General features: G+C 36.8%; 1 protein-coding gene across 1 annotated transcript; it reads left to right on the top strand.

Moving 5' to 3' along the window:
- The first annotated feature begins 126 nt into the window (after positions 1-126).
- On the top strand, positions 127-20,509 carry LOC101855085 (F-box only protein 15). Its single transcript, XM_005093506.3, has 14 exons — positions 127-341; positions 2,826-3,002; positions 4,312-4,416; positions 5,179-5,295; positions 6,557-6,649; positions 7,622-7,831; positions 8,329-8,464; positions 10,262-10,344; positions 11,460-11,515; positions 13,344-13,442; positions 13,718-13,833; positions 14,778-14,874; positions 16,355-16,437; positions 19,039-20,509. The coding sequence occupies exons 1-14, from the start codon at positions 241-243 to the stop codon at positions 19,123-19,125; spliced, it is 1,560 nt and encodes a 519-aa protein (XP_005093563.2). The 5' UTR covers positions 127-240; the 3' UTR covers positions 19,126-20,509.
- Positions 20,510-25,537: the final 5,028 nt, after the last annotated feature.

A 25,537-nucleotide genomic window follows, 5' to 3' on the forward strand; every position in this document is an offset into this window, starting at 1 on the left:
ATTAATGTATTATAATAATGAGGTATGTTATTGGTACTCGAGAAGGTTGATGCATTATTTTCATTTTTTAAAATATATATAATATTATGCTGGCTGTCGATAAAACACGGAAAAGACAAACGAAACATATTTTAAAAAAAACATGAAGGCAATTTTCATTGTTTATTTATCTTTTACACAGGCTGTCATGTCTCTAGGCAAAGGGAGAGCATTGCGAATTACTGTGTTATTGTTTACATCATGGCGGCTTCAACAAATGCCCAGCAACAACACCGAACAAAACTTACAGAGTATCTTCATTCTCAAGCGAAACCTGTTCACCTTGAAAGTAGTGTTAAAAGGCAGGCTATAAATGTGAAACGTAACGCTTGCTTGTGTCCTTCAGACTCCCTGGTCTAGGCCTACCTCACTAACCCACTACTGTTGTCTTAGACTTAGACAGCTACGTCACGATCTAGCCTAGGCTAGCCTACTTAGGGCTATAAGAGTGGCCAGAGATCTAATCTAGATTCTAGATGTAGTGATGTAAGAATAGATAGGCTTTATAATTTTATATTATATACGAGCTGGGTACCCCGTTTGATGAACACACTCCAAAGAATCGATTGTTAAGTCATTGTGGAACCAGTATGCACTGTTTGTGAACAGAACTCTTACTTGTTTACAATGGCGTCTCGGAAGATGAACTTTCCCAAGATTAGAATCTAGATCTAAACAAAACTAGATCTAGATCTAATGAAAAACTGAAAATTAAACTACTGTGACTTCAGACTCCATATTATAACTGTGCACCCTTAAATGATTCTGAACCACCGTTAATTTTTTTCAAATTCGAAAGTTCAGTGGTTGGGAAGTTTTAGGCGTCCAAAGTGAAGAACTTTCACAAATATAATAAGTATAAATACTACCTTGACCATCAATAATTTATTTATAGAGGCACCAGCCATCCATGTCCAGGTGCTGTTTTAGCCAAAGGCTAGGGAGGAGTTCCGCAGAGTACAAGGTCAACTGAGCAAACTATCAAGAGTGGCAGTGCACTTAGAAATCTATAGACTTAGAGAATCCAATTGATGACTTTTCCATTTTGGTAAATTTGATGACTAGGCGAGCTAACTTTTTAGAGCAAAGCACATTTGACAGCTTCAGTCGAGAAAAAATTCGAGTCGAGGGGAATCCGCCTTTACCTTCTTCTGTCGACTATTGAGAATATCGTAATTGACTTGCCTTTTGGAAGGGTGGGGGGGGGTGCAAAAACAATAAAATGCCGACAAATGTTGGGTGAGCTCTCCCTTCCCCCCCCCCCCCCCCCTAAAGTTTGTATAACTTCTTAATCCCCTCTTTTGTGTGTTTTTGGTGAGTGGCCCTCTGCGGTGAACTCCTTCCAAAGGCTGTATAATATACTATAAGAAGACTATAAAAGTATTATAAGGGCAGCGGAAAATTGCGCAGATTTTTAATCCTATTGTCAAAGAGTTTAAATTTAAGGAGTTTTCCTTTTTTAACCCGTGGAAAATATTGTACCGGGATTTTCAATATCGAGTATTTTTTAATAAGTGCAGGTATTTGACATGGTTCCGATTTGAAATTCTCTGAGTATAAATTTAAGTTTGAATCTAGTAGACCTCTTCCATTAGCCAATTATCAAGACTATTATTTAGTTTTATTGAACATGTATAAATTTTATTCATTCAGGCATTTACAAATGGATAAAACAATCTTGATATGTAATATGTTAGATGGAAGATGGATTTAGAACAGGATACACTGTCTTTATGAAAGTACATTTTTTTAAAATCACTGATTAAAATACTTGATAAAAGTGGAGACAAAAACGATATTGCATTCTCACAGGAAGCATTTTTGGGCCATTGTGTTGAGGAACTAGCTGCTTGAGTTAGCTGCTGACTCAAAGTAAGCTGTGATGAGTTTCTGTCATAGTCTTTCACATTAACCCGGTATCGTCTGGTAGGTAGTCTGTGCTCATGGGATGATGACCTTAATAGTGAGCTGTTTTCTGTTGTTCATCTGCCAGTTTTTCCTTGAATGAGAAAATGTTTTTTGCACCCGACTAAATTGCATTGGGCATATACATCTATTTATACAATTCTATTTTTTTTCCCCGGCTAAACAATGTACATCCCCTCCGACTCCCGACCTAGTAGAAATTTCTACAACTTGAACTGTTTCCAGTGAACACCCAATCAGCTAAATATAGTCGAGGTCGGGATTTTGATTCGACCACCGCTACCTCGATAATCAATACCAAATTCGAAAAGCTGCCTAATTTTCTGCCCCCCTTCTTGTAATAGGCCTACTATTTTAAAAAAAAAAATATTATTAATCTTTTTTTTTTTAATTCAGACTCTCTGACCAGAATGTCATTATCTTTTATGAGTATCATTATCTCATTTTGTATCTTGATGTATATATACATCTTGTTGATGGCAGTGCAGTGATGATATACCTCTTTGTGTGCATGCCTTTATATGTAGGCAAGACTCCTATTTGTTTCTGGGGGTGTTTTTTTGCTTTTGTTTTGGTGGGGAATTTTTTTAGTCTTTCATTTCCTTTAATAGGCCTATGTGTAACTTTTTGTCTCACTTTATGTGCTGTCATAATGCACCATCTACAAATATTGAAGAAATTTAATGTTCCCACTTTTCTGATGCCATATATATATAAATTTGAACTTCGAGTGTATGTTTCCAAATGCACAAATATATTCAAAAGTAGTGTAATGTCTACCTACACATTTGCTCTTTTTTTCATTTTGTTCACGTTGCAACACATTGTCAAGACTTTATTCTTGTTACTTTTACATCTAGGGACAGTGATAGACGAGCCCAAAGACAGAGTTCAAGTTCCAAGGGTTTGAGAAATTCCCAACGGACTAAGCCAAGTCTCCCGAATAATAAATCTCAAAACATTTCAGGCCATTTAAGGCTACCAAGCATCCCAAAACTTCCAGGAAATGGGCGACCTCGGAAAGCAACTATTGAGAGGTTTGTATCTGCTTTACGTTACAATTTGTTTGTAGCCTTGAAGAAAGTGTTGGTTCCTTCTCAATTTCTAGTGATGAGTTTGTTTTGTCAAACTTGTTTCTTGAGCTAATTTTGTTGACACTCTTATACTAGAATCCTGAGAATGTAGTCCTATGTTGGACACTGTTTGAAAATGCTCAGTAAAGATAGAAGTTATATAGTTATAATAATATCATTTGAAGGCAATCCCCCCATTGTGTGGTTTTGAGGGAGAGGTCAATAGATGAGGATATAGTCAGACTGCAACAGAGGTTGACAAAAGACATAATAAAAAAAATAAAAGATAATTCCTACCAAAGAGGGAGTTGAAGTCCCCATCAGTGGGCCAATAGTCTTTGAACTTCCCTCAGACTGTGTGTAGCCTGTCACTTGGCAAGCGCAAAATAAACGAACACAACAGTACTGCAAATAGGATGAGTGAAAGTTCATGGTACATGGATGCACTTTTAATGTTCAACCTTCTGCTTGGACCTTTATAAAAATACCAGTGTAGCTTATGAGAAGTATTATTCAATAAATTGACCTACCGATTACTTCCACAATTTTAACCCTTCGGAATCATTATCATCATCATCATCATCATCATCATCATCATCATCATCATCATCATCATCATCGTCATCATCATCATCATCAAGAGAGAAATCAGAGACCCACCATGTAGAACTAAGTACCAGCACCTGGAAGATGTGTATTCTGGGTACTCCTATAAGCGGGAACAAAAATCTATCACATGTCGCTGGGACCAGGTTGAGCTAGCGAGACTGCGGTCGGACCATCATTGGAGCTTAAGATGGTATAAGAACTTTGTAAATGAAGAGCTCAGCCCATGTTGCCGAAGATGCGGCCATGAAAAGGAGGATGTCAAACATATTTTTGAATGTCCAGGAACAATGGCAATTCGAATGGAGTTATTTGGATCAGTGGAGGTGCCGCTAAGCATATTGACAATGGAGCAAAAAAAGAGCCTCACTCTCGCTGGAAGATTTCTTTGCGGAGTCCGCCAGGCCCATTAAGGAAACACACACAAAAAATCATCATCATCATCATCATCATCCTCATCATCATCATCTTCATCGTCATCATCATGTAAACTTTATATCAATATAACACATTTGACGTGGGTGATAGAAACTCGTTCAGCATCAAAGAGCTAATGAATTTGGAGTTTATTTATCAAATGCGACTGTTTTCTTCATGTAAAATACTTTTGAAACTGTAAATTAGCTCGCTAAATTAATGTATTCAATCTTACCCACCTTCTCCTCAGTTTGCCAAATGAAATTCTATCGATGATATTTTGGAAGCTGAAGATAGGAGATCTCATTGTGGCCTCTCAAGTCTGCAGGAGGTGGAATTTTGTTGCCTGTGACAAGTATGTCAAAGTTTACAAGTACCATCAAATATAATGATTTGATTGTCAAGTATACTTACTTTTAGTTTTGCATGAATTGAAGAGACTTCATCAATCAAATGATTGTCATTTGGTGTTGGGGAAAAAAACAAGAAAGATAGAAATAGTGGATTGAAAAGAATTTAGGTGGTCATGATAAACTTGATATATTCGTCATAAGATTTAAAGAAACATCTTTTTTGATAGATAACAGAAAAACATTTAGATAAAGTAAATGGAGAACGAATTCACAATAGAGTCATGGCAATTCCATTTACTCTATAACATTATTTTTAAAGTCCAATTTTTTAGATTTAAAAGATCTATTTTTAGGCTGGAGGGGGGAGAGGGAGGGGTGTTCAGTCTGTTTATGTGTAAAAAGTAAAGTTGTTCCCGCTTCCGGTCCGGACATTGGGGATTGCCTTGTTAGTGAGACAACTTCCTGGGCCTTCAGTATATTGTGGTAGGGTGGCCAGTTCCTTTCCACACCGCCTTTACTTCCCCAACTCGAAGTCAGGTACCCATTACTGCTGGGTGGGCAGGAGGGGGGCGAAAAAATTCCGTGTCCGAACTGAGGCTCGAACCCGGATTTTCCGCTTCAGAGACGAGCGCACTAACTGCTCCGCCACTGCACCCTCTCTTATGTGTACTTTATAAAAATATTTTAATTTGTAGGCCTACAGATCAAAGTTCTTTATACTTTTTTTAAAGGAATTCTATCATGAAATATTTTCTTGTCCAAAGTTTGCTATGGAAGCAATATTATGCCAAGTTTGCTGGTCCTGTCGAAAAAGAGAAGGAAGCCAGTATGCCGGTACATCAACTTGACTCTGGTTGTTGGAAATATTTGTGCTTAAAGAGGTACGTAATATGCTGGCAAATATTCAATTGTATGAAAATTTCTTCCTGTTAAAATAGCAAATTCTTTTTAACACTTTGCCATCACAAGGCTCATATAGTAAAAACCCTTACCATCAAAGGCAAAGGTATTTTGGGGAGAATCCAAAGAAACTGGGAGGTAAACGTCGCCGATCGGCGAGATGTGACAGCAAAGTGTTAAACCTTTCTTTTGTACTACGCTGGTGATCTTGGCTTAAAGTGTCTTGAATCAAGTTAAAGATTTCATTCTATTTCTTCTCTGAAAAGTTATTCCAGTTTTGGTTATAATTTGTGAAATAAGTAGATTGTTTTGTCAGTATTCTCTAATACAGGCAACATTTGATATTTGTATGCAGATAAGAATAGAAACATTAATAAAATAATGTATAAATTCTCTAGATTTTTGTTTTGTTTTGTGTGCCAGTGATAGTTATAATAGAATAACAAAATAAATTTTTCGTGAATCATGTCTGAAGCAGCATCACAACTTCTTTAAGTTTTTTCTTTTTTCCTTTACTATATTAGAAAAAGGCTATTATTGCATACCTAACAAAGTTGTGATGAAAAATTCAACTGGCTGTATTGGTTTGAATGATAGAACTTTTAAAAAGTTGAAAAGCTGAGAAATAAAGAAGTTTGAGAAAGACAGGGACATAGTTTAAATGCTGAAGAAAAAAAAAGGATATAGCTTAAAGATAAACTCTGAGTGCTCTCCAGTAGCCGGATAATACATGTTTTACACCTTGTTATATCCATTTTGACTTTTTTTGTTCTTTGAGTTACTGAAATGCTTTAACTCTTTATCTCCGAGAGGGGTAAACCCACTATTCTGGGGCCTGTTTTTTGGTACTAAATCTAAAAATGACAAAATCGTCACTAAATTGGTCATTAAATCATAACAAATGAACCTTTTTTGTAGTTCTTCATCTAAAGAATGAAATCCAGACAAAAGAGACCTGCTTTTGGCAACTGGTGAAAAGCAATTTGATGTCAAAGTCATAAAGGAATGCACCTGAGCCAGCTCACCGGCTCAGTGGTTCCGCCCACGAGCCGCTGGGAGTCGTTTGCCGGAGACAAAAAGTTAAGGTACTTCAAAATACATAGTGCAAAAAGTAGGAAAATCTCCTTTGTTGAACCTGATGTTCAACTTATCAAAATGTAGTTTTGGTAAAGACAAGAAGTGACAAATTTTGACATGCTGATATGTATGTTTAAATTCCTCAGTTTGCTAATGATTTTCCAGGTGTAAGGTAAAACGAGATCAGATCTACCTGAAGAAATGGAAAAAGCCAGACAGTTACACAGGCCTGAAACAGAGACCTGAACTTTCCCTGGGGTGAGAAACTATACAAAATAATAACAGCCTCTCTGTTATTAACTGAACTTTAAACTATAAATTATTAATGTAGGCTTGATGCAAGGTCATACATGATTGAGAACATAGTGCTATTTTGGCAATAGTATGGGCTATATTATTAAGTTATTATTGGGAACAGTTGACTAATGCAGCAGCTGGTCTTCATATCAGAATTTGATTGGGAGGGCCGGGCAGGAGTGGGGGGGGGGGGGATTGATATCCAAAGGAGTCCACTTATACTGAACAAGGTTAATCTGAAGGAAACCAAAAGAAACAGAATCCCTGATTCTGTACTTCTTTGCCTTTGTTTTAAAAAAACCCAGTAGATAAGCCAAAATGCTCCTATTTTTATATAGAAAAGAATTTCCTTGGTTATGACGTCTAGATCATCATTTGCAACTTCAAGTAATGCAAATCACCAAATCTTACTTTGAATACAGCCATAAAAATGCAGTTGAACCTGGTCTAATGGCCACCTGTCAAAGATATCACCTGTACAAACAATTCTACTTCCAATTTTCATCCTTGCATTTTTTAGATGTTATAATGACACTGTCCAAGATGTCCGCCTGTCTAGAAGACCATTTTCCTCCTCAACAATGGGTGGCTGTGTTGGACAATTTCAACTGAATTATATTGATTTTTGTATCAATGAGTGTCTTTTCACGTTTCAATATTGTTCAATTGTCTGAGCAGAATAAGGTAGAAAAGAAGGCATTGTGTTTGTGTTTCAGAATGCATCTCATAAAGATCAGGGTGGATCATTGTGAAAACTCTCAGAAAAGACTCTCAGCTCTGACTGTTTTTTCTTTGTTATTTTTTCCTGAGACTAAACAAATCTGCATCTCTTGAATTTCAAGCAAGTGTTGAAGTCTACAGGGATCTTTTTTTTTTCTAATGTTCTTGGATAATAGACTTAATCAAGTAAACACTTTTATTTTCTGTCCTCAGAAAAGTTGGTGTCAGGTTTGATTTGAGCTTTACAGATGCTCAGGGGGTAGAACATCCTATGAATCAGAGTGATATCTTCTGGATGTCTATGTCTTGCACAATCCGATGGTACGACCTTGTCTTCCCAGACTTCAAAGACATCCATGGGCTAAAGATTCATGCCTGCTCCCCTCTCATGTTCTACGGGCCTTCAAAGCCAGCAAAAGATGGGTGTGAAAGACAGCTGAATGTTTGTGTAGTTATTACTGCTTAATATTTTTATTTCTTGGAAATTTGGAAAGTGTTAAAGACAAATTTCTGAATTCGGTAACCATAACCGCTGGAGCAAATGTAGGCAGTTGAAACAGAACTTTGACCATAGCATAAGCAACATGGGTAGGCAGTGAGTTTAAGGGGTTGCATCACCTGATAGTGAACAGTGGGTTCATATATTGCCTATACTTACATGGGTGCGTCCCTTTGTCCTGCTGCTGATTTACTTCATGTATTTTTTAAAAACTAAATAAAACATTCTTTACCATGAGTGCCTGGAAAAGATTTTTGTCACTATCTTCATTTTTTTCAAATTATAGCTTTTCTGATGTTGTTGTCGCTTAATTTCAAATAATAAGAAATTGTGTTGTCATGAAGCAGAAAATTTAAGTTCAGAAAGAGCTTGCAATAATTTGTGAACCCTGTTTTAAATTTAGAATTCACCTTCTCTACAGCATCATTCAGAGGTCTCTACTCTTGGAGCTGAAGGGAAGCCTGAGAAATAAAATGTCTGGTTTGAAACCCCTGACAAGTGACAACCATATTGAGCTCTATCAACTCTCTTCTGGTTTCATTCTTGGAAAATATCTGGTAGGTCGGGAACTTATAATAGAGTTTATAAAGAAGAACATTCTACTTTTATTCAACTAAAACTCAGTACTCTTGTCAGCATGCTTAAAAGTACTCAAGTAAATTTTAGAAGGCTTCAAATTTGTTGGGAAAATGATTTATATTGTACAACTTACCCTTTTGTCTGATGTGAATTATGTAGCTACTTGGAAATACAGTTGAACCTGTCTTAACGGTCAACTCTTCATAACAGTCACCAAACTAACAACTACTGCAACAAGTAAATCAAGCAACAAAATTGATAATGAAACAAAAGAAATCAGCCCACATAACACCAATTCTGAAAGAACTACACTGGCTGCCAATAAAAGAAAGGATTAAATACAAAACTGCCGTTCTCTGTTTTAAATGTATAAATGATAGTGCACCTTTTATCTTAAAACATTCCTGGAATTATATAATCCACCTAGAGCCCTTAGATCAGCCTCTGACAATCTAATTCTTAAAACTCCAAAACAAAACTACAAAACATACGGCAAGCGTTCCTTTTTGTTCTTTGGTCCCCAGGTATGGAACGAAATCCCATATAAAATAAGATCTGCCCCAACAATTTCCATTTTCAAAAATCAGCTGAAGCATTTTTTATTCACAAAAGCATACCTGTCATAATGATGCACTGTGATATATATGCATGTGTATGCCAGACTGTGAGACTGGAGAAATAGCGAGTGAGAATGAGAGAGAGAAAAAGAGAGAGATAGAGAGAGAAAAGAGAGAGAAAAGAGAGAGATAGCGAGAGAGGGAGGGAGAAAGAGAGAGAGAGATAGAGGGAGAGGGGAGAGAGGGAGAGAGAGAGACAGACAGAGAGAGACAGAGATAGAACGGAAATGTTTTTCTATCTGTATAGAATTAATGTTTTAATGAATGTTTCTAGTTACTCAAGTTTCAATTGTATTTTGACTGTTCGAGAATTTATATTGCATTGTATATTTTTAGGTAACACATTTTCAACCTCACTGCGAGACTGTTTTTCTGGTATAAAATTTTACACATATGCATTTATATTATATGTATAATACTTTGTTTTACGTACACATTTGTGTCGATTAATTTTTAAGATGTGATGTCTTTTTCATTGTAATGCGCATTGAGCATCTTTTAGGAAATGGAAATGCGCAGTATAAATGCTATTTATTATTATTATTTATTATTATTACTGTTCTGTGACAACTTTGCATTTTTCTTAGATTTTAAACCTGTCAACAGCAGTCCTTGTCCAATGCCAGCAGAGTTGGTCATTTGTGCAAAAAGTCAGCCTAAAAAACGTTGCTCTTTGCAGCCACTTGCTACAAAACTTTTTTTCAGCCAGTCTGTCCTCAGACAGAGGGAGTACGTTCAATCAGTGCAAAGAAGTTCTTATGATAGATAAAAATTTTGATGGAAATAAAACAGAAAGATAAAATTAAGATTTCAGATTTTAAACCACATGTTGACTTTGTCAAGTCTAGTAAGTGACAATAACTCAGATCCTGTCGATCACCCCCTTGTGTCTACAATAATCACTTTTTTCCTGTGATCTTTGTTGACCAATATGGACAAGTTTTACTTGATTGTTGTGCCATAACTCTAAAGCTAAAAAGTGTAATAACGAGTCCCATCTGTACATATTATACTAAATATAGCCTCCAGATTTTTTTAGAAAGCAAATCCTCTGGTCAAGTATAGGACAAGCATTTGTGACTATGAAATGAGCTTATATAACTTATTGTAAGTTGAGACTAGAAATAAAAAACGAATGTATTTGTTTTGCTTTTCCAGGCTGGCGGGGATATTGCTTTCATTGCTACCACTTTTCACTATCAGAATTTTGTGTCACGCTGTTTATGTGGCAGTGCAGATAGGTGAGTGCTTTACGTTTTGAATATAATGGTCAAAATATGTAAAAATTGGTAATGATTGATTCACTTAAAGTCTTTGCCCACGTAAACGTTCATGGTTAATCCTGATGTTTCAAAAAGTTGCTTTGCTGGGGGACACACTATCTTTTCTTTCAGGATTTCTTTCTTACAGCTCAGCACCACCTTTTTTCGGGTAAACCACATGGGAAGGCTCTCTTTTCCAAATTCACCGCTCGTGAAACATGCTCCTTGAATTTTCTTTTGCAAATTGATATTCTGAAAGTGGTCTGCATGGATATGCGCTAAAAAAATGCTATTATTTTTATTATTATTATTGTTATTATTATTGTTATTATTGTTATTATTATTATTATTATTATCATTATTAAATCACTTTCCTGCCATTTCATAGGGCTGACACAGAACTTTTTTTTTTCAGAATAATGATACAAGGTGAAAGAATTAAGGCCATGCAGACAGACTAGTAGATGAAAAAATTTTACTGGTGAAACTAAGAAATCAATGCCATATACACTATATTTTTTAAATTATGTAAAGAGAAATATGTGTCTCGACGTGGTGGAATCAGGCGCTCGTGAATTTTTGGGCATTTGGATTATTGGTATGATCAGCTTGTTCATTTGTCTTGCATGTGGCAAAAAGAATACCCATTTTAAAGAGAAGTGGAGATTTTTGCAATTGAAGCAGGTGGGCGTCGGCTAATATGAAAGATAAAATTAGCAAGAAAATGGCTGCCAAAGTTTGGTGACTTCCAAAGCTTGAGTGTCCTTGTAAACTGGAAATTTACATTTTTTATTCCTTTAATAAACATTTTACGGTAACATCCTCACAGAAATATGTTTTTAAAAAGACATAAATGGTGTTGAAGGAAAAAAAAAAGTCGAACAAAATTGCCCAATGCTCAAAAAAATGCTGGTTTCTTTGATTTCACTGTTTTGACGAGCGCCTGATTTAGCCACACTGTCTCACATATATATGGAATAAAATTTTGCCTGACTTTTATTGCTTTTCAGTGACTCAGCAGTTGAGACTATCCACCTACACTTTTAGTAGATTCATTTGTTACAATACAATTTTGTCTCCTATTCTTTTTTTAGAAGCTGGGCACCCCCTGAGAGAGTGGCCTTTGAAGATGACATTGACTCTCAGTATGGTATGTTAAACACAGAACTGGGCTTAATTTTTGTTATCAGCTCTTAGTTTGTTAATTTTTTTCCCCTAATGTTTGTGATTTTACAGCCCCATCAGCACATTAAACCATTTAGGAGGCAGGTTTTTGACCCTGCTGATGCAGAACACAGCACTACACCACAAGTTAAAACGACATAATAAATGATAAACGAAAACTCTTACCGTGGTTGTTGAGTATTTAATTTCAATAAATATAGTACATTGTACGTTTCCTGCAGTGAGTCGACCAAGGCTCTGTCCCCTTTCCCTCTCTCGTCCGATTGTTCCTCGATTGTCCCGCAGAAAACCGTGACTGGCTGATTATATACACTTTCCTGAATTCCTCTACGCAAGTACCCCTCCTTGCACGAGATATCCGTGCCACTCTGCACGGGAACCCGCGCCCCGAGGAAATCTCGGTACTTGTGTACACAACACCTGCCTTGAACAACCCACCACTGATTCTAGTCTTTAGTTTTAATGGCTTTAAAACAAATGTGTAGAGGAAAAGAATTTGAAATTGATTGTCACAATGAGTACTTGCTGTGGGGATAAGTTAAGGTTTTATATCAACAGTTTTAGGTCAAAATGAAAAATGTTTCATTTCCTAGAACATTTTCTTTTACCAGAGATTTACAAATACACAATGTTTTAGCAATGTTTGCTAGCTCTTTGATTTCGTTTTCTGTGAACGTCATGACTTTTTTACTCTGATAAACAATGAACATATACGCCACATCAGGAAAGCAGAGACATTTCTTAGCTGATTAGGCTAGAAAGATGCTGATTGCTATGTGAGAGGAGGAAAAACAAGTTGAAAGGATATTGCATTCAAACGATAATGAGAATTAAAAATCAGATTCCGTTAGTGACTCTACTTCACAAAGAAGGTCAAGTGTGTGTAGTGGAGCTGATGATAGAAGTAATGAGGTTGAAGCTGGAAGTCGAAATTTTTCAGCTTTTCAAAGGGGAAAGGCATTGGCAAACAAAAAATCTAATTCTGTATTTGCTGCACATGTTGACATTAACATAAACAGACTGCTTGAATCATGTATACATTTATACATTTCTTTGGAGAAGTTAGAATGAAACAAGAAAGATGCTTTACAATCCACATATGAAGGGATCTTTATTGAGCTATGTAATCCTGTGCCAAAGTATGAATAACTACATTTTTTAAGTCGGTCACAGCAAGTTCTTGACTACTGGTCAATGTCCAGCAGTAATGGTACTTCTTGGTTTACAAAATACTTGTCACAGATCAGTAACAGTTACAGCTGTGATACAACGTACACGGCTTCATGTTTTAGAAGCATGCACTACTGATCACACTAAAATGGAACCCTTTGTTGCAGACTGTTGTGAAAAAAATGTCAGGACGCGTTTTATCCTTTTGAAAAAGCGTTGAGAGATAAGTTAATCATAAGATGGAAGGGAATTATGTGTTAAAATGATTAATGCTTCAAAATGAAATATGAAAAGTATCTTATGGAGGCATTGATTTGAGGTTATGTACTAAATCTTTGCAGATAGATTCTACTCTTCAAACCTCAAATGAATGCGATACCACAGGAACTCGTCTAGCACTTTTCCACCAAATAATAAACATGCGATAGTCCTTTCACATTTGCTTTACCAAGGAGGTGGCATTGGGAAAGTTTGTTTTAGTTCCAGAAAGTATTGTATTTGACTTTAGAAAACAGAAAACCAGGATTAAAGCATTTTTTGGTCAAATATTTCCAGTACACTCTCTGCCTCTTTCTCATGAACTCCCATGGGATTCTAATTCTTCTTCATTTTCTACATTCCAGGTCTTCACGGATACACCTGCATTTTACTTTTACGCAACATGAGACAAAAGATTTTAGAATGCAAGTTTACTGACCTATACACCAGAAGAGAATCTGTTGGTACGTGATAATTATCTCGCCTTTTGAGTTAAGTTATTCATTCATAATCATTATTGTCATTATCACCATCATCTTCATTACATGGACACAAGGAAATTAAGAATGTTAACATCTTTGGTATAATTTGAATTTTGTCTGTCAAGCCTGACATTCTTTCGTTTTTGTTTTTAAAACTTTTTTCAGATATTTCAGATATCAAGCTACTGACCTCCCAGTCATTATGAACTTCCTTCATCCTTAGTCTTTTATCCATAACATTTGTTTTCTGTTCACAGCAAATGGATTTGCCACTTTTGTACCGGTGAAGAAAGATGACAAGCTCACTCACTGTGCTTGCTTGAAGGACATCAATTTCCCGTGGAAGACAGCACTCTTTAAGGGAATTATGCAAGTTAGTGACAGCACTCTTTATGGGAATTATGCAAGTTAGTGACAGCACTCTCTAAGGGAATTATGCAAGTTAGTGTTTGCAAAGTCTTGAGCCCTGTCAAGAAATCTTTCACCAAGTTTTATAAAAGACTGAAAATGTATCTGCTAGGATGTTTTCTTGACAACTGCCACAAAGTAATAAATGAGTGCAAAAAGTTTTTAATACATTTGTTATTGTTTGAGGGTATGGCTCCTTACAACACAGTAAGGTTCTTTAAAAGGTCAGGTCTCTTAATTAACCCTCTCCGTACGTCGTGTTTTACTATCGTATCCATACAACGTGTGGAACTCTGTGCCACCACTTTCCAAAGAGGAAATTTACTCATTAATCAGATCCGTGGGCTTTGCATAGCAGTCTGTTAAAATGATTTTTTTGAGAAATACTGGAAGTTTCAAAGAGATCTTTGCTCTAGAAGTATTCTAAAATGTGCAGAATACAACCCCTGGAGTACAAAATGACCCCACGCGTACGGATAGGGTTAAACATCATCTCCAATAGAACCAAGCCAGTGCGTAGAGAACCTTGAAAATTCCCAAAACAAGCAGAGTAGGCCTACAAGCATGCTTGTTGGGGATTTAAACCAGTGCTATCCGCACTATTGCGTAACTTTACACCAACTACTGAGCTTATTGTCTTTTGAGATGACGTGCCAGCAGAATAAAACGCTGTTGTAAAGATGAAATATGTGCAGAGTTGTTCACATGACCATTTCTGTCACAGTTCTGGCGATTTGTGGCCTCTGCTAAAGCTACCCTGTGTTTGACAAGCTTATTTTGTTTGCTGTCGGCAGCACTAATTTTCCTGGCAAGTCGGATCATAGCGATTTTTTAAAATTTACAAAACCAAGGACTGAGTGTTTCCTTTCTGTTCATTTGATTATCATTATTCCCTTTAATTTTTATCAGAATGTGTGCATTCTGGACATGACACTCCTGGAGGAGAGCGGGGAACCGTTCTGGACAGTCAGCTCTCTTGTTGAGATACAGAATTCCTCCGAGACAAGTAAGTCAGGAAAATGTACTCATTATGTTCTTCAGTATTATTACTTGTGTGTTCCAAGTTTTTTGTTTTGGCAATTACCTCTCATTTTCCTCCCTTCTACTTTTGTTTTTTCTTTTATTACTGACTTGTTAACAAAAATGTTGACATATTTATACCGGACATGACATACGTCTATAATATACAGTGGAAACCATATATAACAGGCGTGGTAATAATAGGGATCCGGTAATAACAGGGACTTTTTAAATCCCCTTTTTTTTCTACCCTTTGTCTCTATTGAAAGTAATATCAGCAATAACAGGGCCTCATCGGAGCCCAATCGGTTATAGCAGGGACAATGTGCAAAAAGCAAGGAGAGAGAGAGAGAGAGAGAGAGAGAAAGAGAGAGAGAGAGAAAGAGAGAGAGAGAGAGAGATAGAGAGAGAGAGAGAGAAACGCAGTGATGGAGCAAGCCCAGCAAGCCATGCCACTGCAAGCAAGAGAGGGCTGCGGTGTGCTGCAAACTTCGATCTAACCCTAAGCCTAGCTAAACACTGTTTGTGGGTACTTGTGGCCAGGGAAACTACCCTTGAATAAATACAGCTGGATTAGTCCACAACTGCTAACTTCCCTTGCATTTCTGATTTAACAGGGATCTTATATGACAGGACTTTTTCTCTGGTCCCACCATCCCTGTTATATCAGGTTTCCACTGTACCTGCTGTATGCATCCTCTGGAACACATGACTCCCAGAAAACATATTCACTTCTGGAGTAAAAAACTTTTACAAAAGGTTCCTTAAAAAGTTTCTGGCTCTGGGATTGTTGCAACAATATAAGATTACCAACACAAAGCTACTGGAGGGGCTAAGATTTCCTACAGTAATGTTACTGCTAATGCAATGTTGACAAAGATGTCTCCCTTGTGGGTCAGTATGACTGGGACTCCTTTGGCACTTCCAAGATTGAAGGAATCGACATAGTTTTGCTACAGATGAATGCATTTCAATGACTCCTTTGGTTTGTTACTTTATTTGCATACTTGTCGTGTCATATTATGATTGACTGGTATATGAGCCAAGACCTTTGAAATCAATATAATCATTATAATCTTAAAATCTAAATGTAAGGATCATGAATATACAGATCTCTACCCTTGATTTTATCATTGTTATTTTTCATTCATTTTTGTGTTTTGTCGCGTGCCTTCAAGTTTGTTTCATAATCTCAGCTATCATCTTATTGTGACATCAGACAAGACGATGCTGTCTTTTTCACACTCTATGGTATGGATGTTTTTTTCAGTAATTTATATATAATTTCCAATTCAGGTGTGTAAGTAAATATAGATGGTATTTGGCTTGACACAATCACTCAAATTTCTTTGTGGATCCTGAGTCACAGAAAATTTGTTTGATTAAAAATCGTATAAATCGTATGTTTGCGTATAAATCAATGAATATTTATGTTAACAAACTCTTCCTGTTGTTTTCATCTTCAGATCAGTTTGACTTTGATCCCAATGCATACCAAAGCATCAATTATGAGGATCCTACGGGGAAAGTTCATTTTGAAATTGGGCAGGTGAGAGCCACCCCCTCCCCTATTAATTTCGTAATATTTAAAGACCGTACAGTCTTCAACACCCCATTAATTACAGCAAATTTACTCTAGACTAGAGGTAAAAAGTTGTTCCTGCATCCAATCCCGACATTGGATATTGCCTTGTTAGTGAGACAACTTCCTGGGCCTTCGGCATACATGTATTGTGGTAGGGTGGCCAGTTCCTTTCCACGCCTCCTTTACTTCCCCAACTCGAAGTCAGGTACCCATTACTGCTGGGTGGGCAGGAAAAAATCCGTGTCCGAACTGAGGCTCTAACCCGGACTTTCCGCTTCAGAGACGAGCGCACTAACCGCTCCGCCACTGCACTAGAGGTAAATTATCCTTTTAGCGTGCGTTCTTGATAGGATCAAACTGAGTGGGTGGAAAGCTGTGAAAACTCGTCAAACCGTCGTTTTTTGTAAGTGCTTTCTGGGGGTTGACCCTGGGTGATCTCAGCTTTAGTAAAGGTTTTACAGCACTCACAACTGCTTAAGGTCATATGAGCGCCAGAAGATTAGAGGTGTTACAAGAGGGTAACAAAAATAAAAAAGAAGAAGGGGAGATAGATAAGGACGATAGATGTTTGATAGAAAAGAAAAAGCAAACCACACCAGAGCACCCGCCAACCACCCACTGGGTGATCCCAACAGAGAGATCTGTTTCACAGTAACATGTATGTTACGATTGTAATTACAGTTCCAGAGATTTCTACATTATGGCTGGTCACCTTCTTACAGAAATTTTTCTGAGCTTAACTCTTTCCGCACTGTGTACTTGCTTATCACTGCCCTTTTCTACGCCTTATAACGATATTATGCTGATAAACCTAAGCACAAAGAGAGCTAACCTTGGTATTTTTACTCTTAACTTGCAGCTTATGTCATATGGTATGCAGAAACAGCCTCCTTTCTCTTTAAACTTTTTTGTCTATGATGTAATCATTGTAATGGTTGGGCTTTTTACTGTTGCCCGTAAAACATTGGAGTTAGGATCCTATGTTGGACAGTCTGTATTCTCAGGTATTTTTTTCTTTCCGCTGGGATGCTGTGTCCCATTCAATCTGGTTTGGCGCTGAGGGTCCAAGCCGCCTGTTTCATAACTGATTTCTGGTGTGTTGATGAGAGAGTAAAATATTTACAGTATCTGTGGACTCTCCTATGTAAGCTTGTCAGCTTCTGTAACTCAGCCGGTTAAAAGCTCGAACTTGACCAACATGTGAAAGATTTGAATCCGAGTACAGGTTGAATTTTTTTCATCTCTGCACAAGAATGTTTCCTAACAGTATAATGTTCTGTCAGTGTCCGTACGTTTGGGCTCTGGAAAACTTATTTTCTGTCAAGTAAAAAGTTTAACTTCAACCAGAGTAAAAGCAACCATGAGTGCTGGTTTCTCCTTGTTATTCCACATCCAAGAAGATATTTCTACTCATATAGTCTATCAGAATATGGATGTCGTGTGATCATATGATGGTTGGGCTCTGATGTCATTTGCTCGCTCTGGATTTTTGGTTGTATATGGGTCAAAGCAGAGCTGCCAACCTTACACCAAAAAAGCTTATTTGTAAGCTTTTTCAACGATCGTAAGATTTTACACCACTTTGCCGAATTGTACAACTTTTTGCTTGATCCGATGGATCGTCTAAACAAAATCTTGCTCCGTTTGCTGTTCCAATTCGTGACCGCCAGCGGTCCAATCTATTATTAATAGGCCCCTATGACAGCAAATGTACTATTGGACGATAACACAAACACCATCACAGTGACTTCCCTTGATTGATTTTCACCTAATTTCGTTTTGTTTAGGCCAACTTCCGCCAAGTTCATTTTGCGTGGTGGTCTGTTCTTTTAATTTTTGCGAGTTTTAATTGCGTATTGAGACGAAATAGTGATATTTATTATACTGTACTCTTTTTTTTACAATCTTACACTTTTTTAGCTAAAATCTTACACTTTTGTGGCCGGTAGGGTTGGCAGCTCTGGTCAAAGCATTATGCCCCATCAACACAGTATAAACCTTTTAAGAGGTGAGCTGCTTTGTCCCTGCCAGAGATATGCAGGGGATACATAATCCCAGGAGAAAGATAAAGATACTCGATAAAATACGTTCCCACAAGGGAAATTGAATCCACATCTTTTACATACATATGGCAAAGAGCCTGACTGTTGCACCACAGATGCCAGTCCAGTGTTGCTTGTTTGATTGTCCCACTTTGTCTTTTAGCCGTGGTACTCCTTCATAAAATATTGACAACAACTACCACCAATTTTAATTACAGTTGAACATGCACCAACAGCCACCTGTATTTTAAAAAATCACCTGTACAAACGGCCACTTATCATTTCCTCCCGTGTGTATTTTGTTACATTATAATGACACTATGAAATGCGCCTGACAGTCTAAGACACCAATTTTCTTCTCCATAAAAGGTCTTAGAAAATTCCAAATTGTTCTTCTAACATGTGCAAGTAAAAGCCTTATCACTCCTCAATTTTTAAGTATAACACAGTTTCCATTTGAATCGTTTGATCATGCTCATTATTTCTTGTGTTATAATACAGCAGACTTTTCTCTCCCCACTAGCTGGATGACGGATTACAGTACCTGTGTGAAGCAAAAATCTCATTGTCTGTGCCAGCAATCAACAAGTACTTCAGGACCTCTTACTGATTCAACATCTGCATGAATTTGTCACATCCGAAAATGACAGTTTCCCTCTTTTTTTAGATTATAGAATGAAGACAACGAAGTCACTCGGCAAGTTGAGTCCATAATGAAAAGTTAAGATGTCCTGTTACAGGAGTTGGTTTTGCTTTGCTAAATTTTTCGAATTGTATCTAGTGAGTTAAATCTCTAGTGTGTTCTTTAAAAATCCATGATCTCTTTTATTTTTAACTTTTTTTTTACAGCTTCCTTTACATGGGCTGATTTATATATTACCTGGTCATTTTTACATTTCTGTGTAAGCTAAAAGTAAGAAATGATTTGTTGAACGAAATCTTTCCAAGAGAGCCATTCGCCATTGAAAACCATCATTAGCTTAGCATATATGCATGAAATAAGAAAGAAATAATCTTATTGATATTTATCGGTGCTGTGGGCAACCCCTGTGATCTCCATTGCACATGTGTAATTTATTTTCTGAATCTGATAAATGTTGTGTGTGTGTGAGAGAGAGATTGGGGAACGTTGTGAAAATGTGTGGAAAGTGAATATTTGTTTCCTTGGCAACCTTGGCATGTATATTATAATGTATGTGTAAAAATGTTTGTGGAAGAGAGGATGTGTGTGAGAGAGTGTGTGTACTGATGTGTGTGTGTGAGTGTGAAACAGGAGACCAATTTGCCAGCATCTGGACAATAAATATTTAACAGGAAACTAATTTGCCAGCTTCTGGACAATAAATATTTACCTATTCTTATCTATTGCTATTTCATCACTTTGCTACCGGAAGTACACATTGTGCTCCATGTACTAATAATAGTTAATAGCTGCACAAATCAATGGAACCATATAAGAGATGTTCTACCTCAATTTTATTGGATCTCATACCTAATTTATGTGTGCCTTTTAGTTAATGAGTAATGTGGTGTGTAAGTGCAAGTATGTATGGGGTTTAACATCCCTATCAACACTACTAGATTATTTGAGAGGCGGGACCTCCCAATTGGAACGTCCTTCCCTAATTGGACTGGAGTAGTGTGAAAACTCCTGTGAAATGTATTAATGTTTTGGGGTTTGAGACACAGTTACATGTAGCATTGCACCATGTACATATACTAAATGTTGGACAGATATAGATTGCAGTGTACTGAGTATGGTTTTCTCAGACAAGGTACATACAGAAACTGTTTTTGGTCGAGATTCATCGCCCACATTTTGCTGCATAATATGTGAAATTTTTCTCTTTTTCTCTTTTCACTAAAAAATAGCACAAGCTTTACTTTTTAAAGTTTGTACTGGTGTCTTCATTAAGTATGCCCATGGTAGTATGTTCTAAATACACTTGCTGAATGTGTATGGGAAATATTTGTGAATTATACGTCGAGAGAAAGGTTTGGAGCGTTGTAAAAGTTTGTAGCAAGAGGAGAATTTGTGATTATTTATCAATTTCTTTTGCAACCTACTGCCGTTTTAATCTGCCCACTACCATATGCTCTTATTATGCATATGTGTGTGTGCCTAAAGAAAGGTACCAAAAGTCGCCACAGACCATTTTGAGCTACAGGCTGGTAATAACAAATTAATCACTTTTTTGACCAAAATGTGTTTCCATAAAAAATTATAGTTCCACCATTTTTTAACAATGTGTTTAGAGAGTTTTCATTGATTTGACTTCTAAATACTTTATTTTGAATTATTTTGACGGTAGGGTATGTTTTAAAAAGATAATGAAATCTGCTTTTAAACGGTGTTAAAATTTATTCTTGAAGCTCATTTTCTCTTCCCCGCTATGTTTTAACATTGAATTCTAATTATGATATTGATGTCAACTGAAAGCCGAATTAGAAATGAATTATTTTCCATGAATAAATACATTAGAAACAATTGAATCATCGGTTTTTTTCAAGTTTGTATGTGTTCTATAATTTTCTCCAAATTATATCTTTATACCCTACCTCGCAAAATGTGCAATATCTCAAAAACTACTTGAGATATCTCAAAAATTAAAAAACCACTGTGTTCAGCATTGAATGTCCTATTATTAGGTACAACCTGTAACTCAAAATGGTTAAAACCCGACTTTTGGTACCTTTCTTTTGGCACACACATGTGAGGCAGCGTGGTGGAATCAGGCTCTCGTCAATTTTTGGGCATGTAGGGTTATTGGTATCATCCTAAAGCTTGTTCACTTGTCTTTATTTGGATGAAAAAAATATCCATTTATCTTGAATACAAGTCGAGATATTTGCAAAAGAAGGAGGTGGGAGTCACCTGTTTTCAGAGGTAAAATTAGTGACAAAATGGCCGCCAAAGATTAGTTATTTCCTTTGCTTAAGAGTCTGTGGTAACTGAAAATTTACTTTTTTTGTGCCTTTAATCAACGTTTTTCAGAAAAATCCACACCGAAATGATTTCTTTAATGGGCATGAAAGGTGTTGAGCCAAAAAACAAAAATTTGATAAAAATTCACAAACCAGCAGAAAATGCAAGTTTCTTCACTTTGATTATTTAGACGAGAGCCTGATTCCACCACGCTGCCTCACATATATAATAGGACCTTTGTAAATCAATGTTTTGTTCAGAACCTCAAAAATCTTTCATCCAGAAAACATTTTTTCAAATTTGCAGTAGCCCACATGTTATCACAGCCATGTAAATGATGTACAGTCGGGCACAGATGACAATAATGACATGAGCAGGCAAAATGAGAAATTATGGGTAGCTTGTACAGTGCTGTAAGCGATTCCCCCCCCACTGATCCACTATAATTTTTTTTTTGTATCGGCAATACTGTTTTCTTAAACACTCAAACAGATTAGTTTAACAGCTTGTCCAAAAAAAAAAACCATCAAATTTTTCCTCTCAATTGTCTCGAATTCATATCGTTGTGTGCGCATGAAGAGAAATTTATTGTCCGAGTCTGATAATAAAAATCAAGCGTCAGATTTTAGCAGAGGTTGACAAAAAGTCAGAGCTAAGGTGGAAATTTGTGAGAGATTTGGTATCCCCAAAAATTGAGATAGTTTTTTTTAAAATCGAGATAGTTTTTAACAAAATAGAGATAGTTTTAGTTTTAACAAGGTTTTACGTCGCTCGCAACTGCATAAGGTCATATGAGCGCCAAGGGGTGAATGTCAACAGAGAAGTCCTTACAGGGAATCGGGCTTAGTCTGCTCACCTCTCTAGCCTCAACAGTACAAAGTCTGCTTGGACTATCATAGCATCCCGGAAATAGCAGTTCACAAGAGAGTGACAAACCTACAAAAAAAGTAGAGGTAAAATGACGATAGTAAAGATGAGGAAAGAAAAAGCAGCAGTTCCCCCTATGTTGATAAGACATTGATAAATCAGCCCATTTACAATTCTACAATGCATAAAAATATGTTAATATCCCCCCCCCCCCTCCTCCCCTTGGAAATCGAGATGCAATTTTTAAAAAACAGCGATGGATGTCAACCCAACAGGAAGTAAAAAGCACTTTGCCGAATTTGAGCTATGTCTCTTTCAATTTCTCGCCCCATCCTGATGTCAAAAGCAGACAACAACACAAAGGAACTTGGCCTTTGACTTCAGCAGACGCAATACAGGATGGTTGGGCAGGTTGAAAGAGAGAGGTAGCATCACTCAAACGGCTGTGTGTGGCAAGTCTGCTTATTTTCCAACCATTGTTACAACTGTACCATTACAGCTATTTCCCTTGAATTTCTTTCCCAATATCTCTTTAATTTTCCATTTTATCGTTTTACCCAATTTTACCTTTAACAGAAAAGTTAAAACTGTTGCAGCATGTGCAGATGATAAGTATAGACAAGTTGGCTTCTTTTGATGATCCATTAATCTATTTTCTTTTCTTTTTTCTTAATTCTATCTTATTGTGATGCTTTTCAAAACTGAAAGCAGTGTTTTCAGTGTTTGGACCTATTGTCAGTTACGCTCAGAGTAAGCTTTACTTTTTACTTTTAAAAACTTTTATCCACCGCTTATACCCTTTTGGGAGTTGCAGGAAGAGAGAGACGTCTCTCTGCCACCAGCCGGAGAGCTTGGGTCAGGGGGTTGCCTTGAGTTGTTAGTGTTTTCCTGCCTCCATCTATCCAGGTCTTTCTCGGTCACCTTCCAGCCTTGTTACCATCGAACTTTTTTATGTAGGCACGTTGTGCTGGATGGTGTGTTGGTAATGGCATGAGATGTCCGAACCATTTGATTTTTTTGGTGTTGGATAGAGTAAGCTTTAAAACCCATATTATGAACAAAAATTTGGGAGACATGCTTGAAAAACTTGTATCCCTGTCTTCTTTGAATTTACCTAGACATCTATGATGATGGTGAGGTGCAATTTCATTAAAACACAATACCGATAATATAAGTGTTTAAAAAATCTTTTTCAGCCATAACTGAAAATTTCATTTTCTGTTGATCTGACTGTCGTACAAACAAGGATCTGCTAGTCAAATGAACAGACTTTCTGGTCTAAAGTAAACATTGCCATCACATCAGCAGCATGATATCCTGTCCAATATCAAGTGTGCACATGACTGAGATTTGTATGCTTGTGAAGTTGGCTGAAACAGTAGAAAGAAAAAATCAACTTCATTTATTACAATATTAGCATTCATCAGGTTTATTTGTCATCTGTCTCAATACACAATCATCAGTACACTTCAAAACTATTTTTGTTTTCAAAAACAGAGAATTTTGGACAGAATGTCAGTTGTCAACCTCTACCCCACCCATCAAAAGAAAAAAACAAAACAAAAAAAGGACCCAAAAAAAACACACAAAAAATAAAAACAATGTACATGTAATGTCAGTAGAGTGTGACTACTGCAGATGTGATGAATCATATAAATGTATCATGATATTGCTACCATTATAGCCCGTTAGACTAAGGCCACAATGATGTGTAACCATTTTGTAACTCCCCTCTTCATGGTGCAATATTCAGGATTTAAATGTTTCAAAACTGACAAACCGTTATCCTAAATTTAGACGTTTCCATTTTTTAATGAAAAAAGTGTATTACAAAACAACAAATTGAGTTTTCCCAATCATCTCAAAAGTGCAAAAAATGAGTTAGGCCATATTGGCAGCACCATAACGGTATAGTGCAACATTTGGCTTTCTTTAAATTTGGGAAGAAAAAAATGATTATAATATAATGACAAAAACATTTCTCATCAGATACCAGTATTCCCCCTAGCAACCCCCCTCCCCCCCCCCTTCCCAAACAATATACCATTATTCCCCCCGGCACCCCTCCCCCTTCCCAAACCATATACCAGTATTCCCCCTAGCACCCCCCCCCCCCCCAACCTTTCCCAAACAATCCCCCTTTCCATGTTCTTCAAGAGGAAAGCAGTTCTGTCCAACATCAACTAAATATTGTGCAGCAATTTCTCTATGAATACAGTTTGGAAAAACAAACTTTAGAACTTTCTTGTAAGCACTTTCTTGCAAAATAAAGGCATACATTTTCAGTCTGTAAAGTGGCTTGGGTTACAATGTAAGAACTACTCCGTTACATCCATGAGCCCAACAATTTAATACAGCTGGCAAACATGAATGTTCATTTCAGAAAGAGATAGACAGAGCTGCCTTTTTGTATATATGACTTGATGGGAAAAATCACGGAATCCACGAAGAATGCATTAGTACAAGCAAATCTTTCAAATATAAGGATCAACGTTTGCTGTCTCTAAGACTGAGACATAGAGCTCAATAATTTTGCAGAAGGAGAAGCTAAAGAAAAGGTACACAACTGGTAAGCCCTATCACTGAGGAGAAAACACAGAACAAGCGACAAACTAACATATATATCAACATTTATTTCTGAAAGAAAAAGAGTTGACTGAAACGATTTCTACTGCAGGAAAGAATACGTGGATCACCTAACTAAATCAACAGAAGCAGATCATCAAAACAAAACGAAACGAAACAAAAAACAATAAAAAGCACACTCTCTTCTCTGGTACTTCATACAACACAAAAAAAGCACTTGCACATCATGCTTTACAAAGCATTTGGATTACCACACAGATAACTTTATAAAAGTGTAGAGAACTGTGCTGGAGAGAATATTGTGCAACTTTTTCGTAACTTCAAGTACATATAATACGAGGCCTGGCATTGGAACAATGACGATTTTATTCCAAGAACAAAATAGGACAACACTTAAATATTATCAATTCGGTAACATCAACAAGTGATGCAGCTTGAAAACAGCAAAATCGCAATGCATAATTCTTAATAATCACACAACCAGGGGGTAGGCTTATGCATCACCGGAACAAATATATATTTATAGATTCATATTGTACATAACATACACATCAGGAACAGAAAAGGGAATTCATAAGAACGGACAAAACGTCAGCATCATGCCACAAACGCCCAAGCCAATTTCTGGGGGTTCCAGATAAAA

This window comes from Aplysia californica, unplaced genomic scaffold (genome assembly GCF_000002075.1).
Source record: "Aplysia californica isolate F4 #8 unplaced genomic scaffold, AplCal3.0 scaffold00065, whole genome shotgun sequence".
NCBI classification, from domain to species: Eukaryota; Metazoa; Mollusca; class Gastropoda; order Aplysiida; family Aplysiidae; genus Aplysia; species Aplysia californica.

What these genes read in the sequence shown, in the direction of transcription:
- LOC101855085 (XM_005093506.3), top strand. Translation starts at nt 241, where the DNA reads ATGGCGGCTTCAACAAATGCCCAGCAACAACACCGAACAAAACTTACA. An exon ending in TCTTTAAGGGAATTATGCAA is followed by an intron (nt 13,834 to 14,777) that starts GTTAGTGACAGC and finishes AATTTTTATCAG; the next exon opens with AATGTGTGCATTCTGGACAT. An exon ending in ACAGAATTCCTCCGAGACAA is followed by an intron (nt 14,875 to 16,354) that starts GTAAGTCAGGAA and finishes TTTCATCTTCAG; the next exon opens with ATCAGTTTGACTTTGATCCC.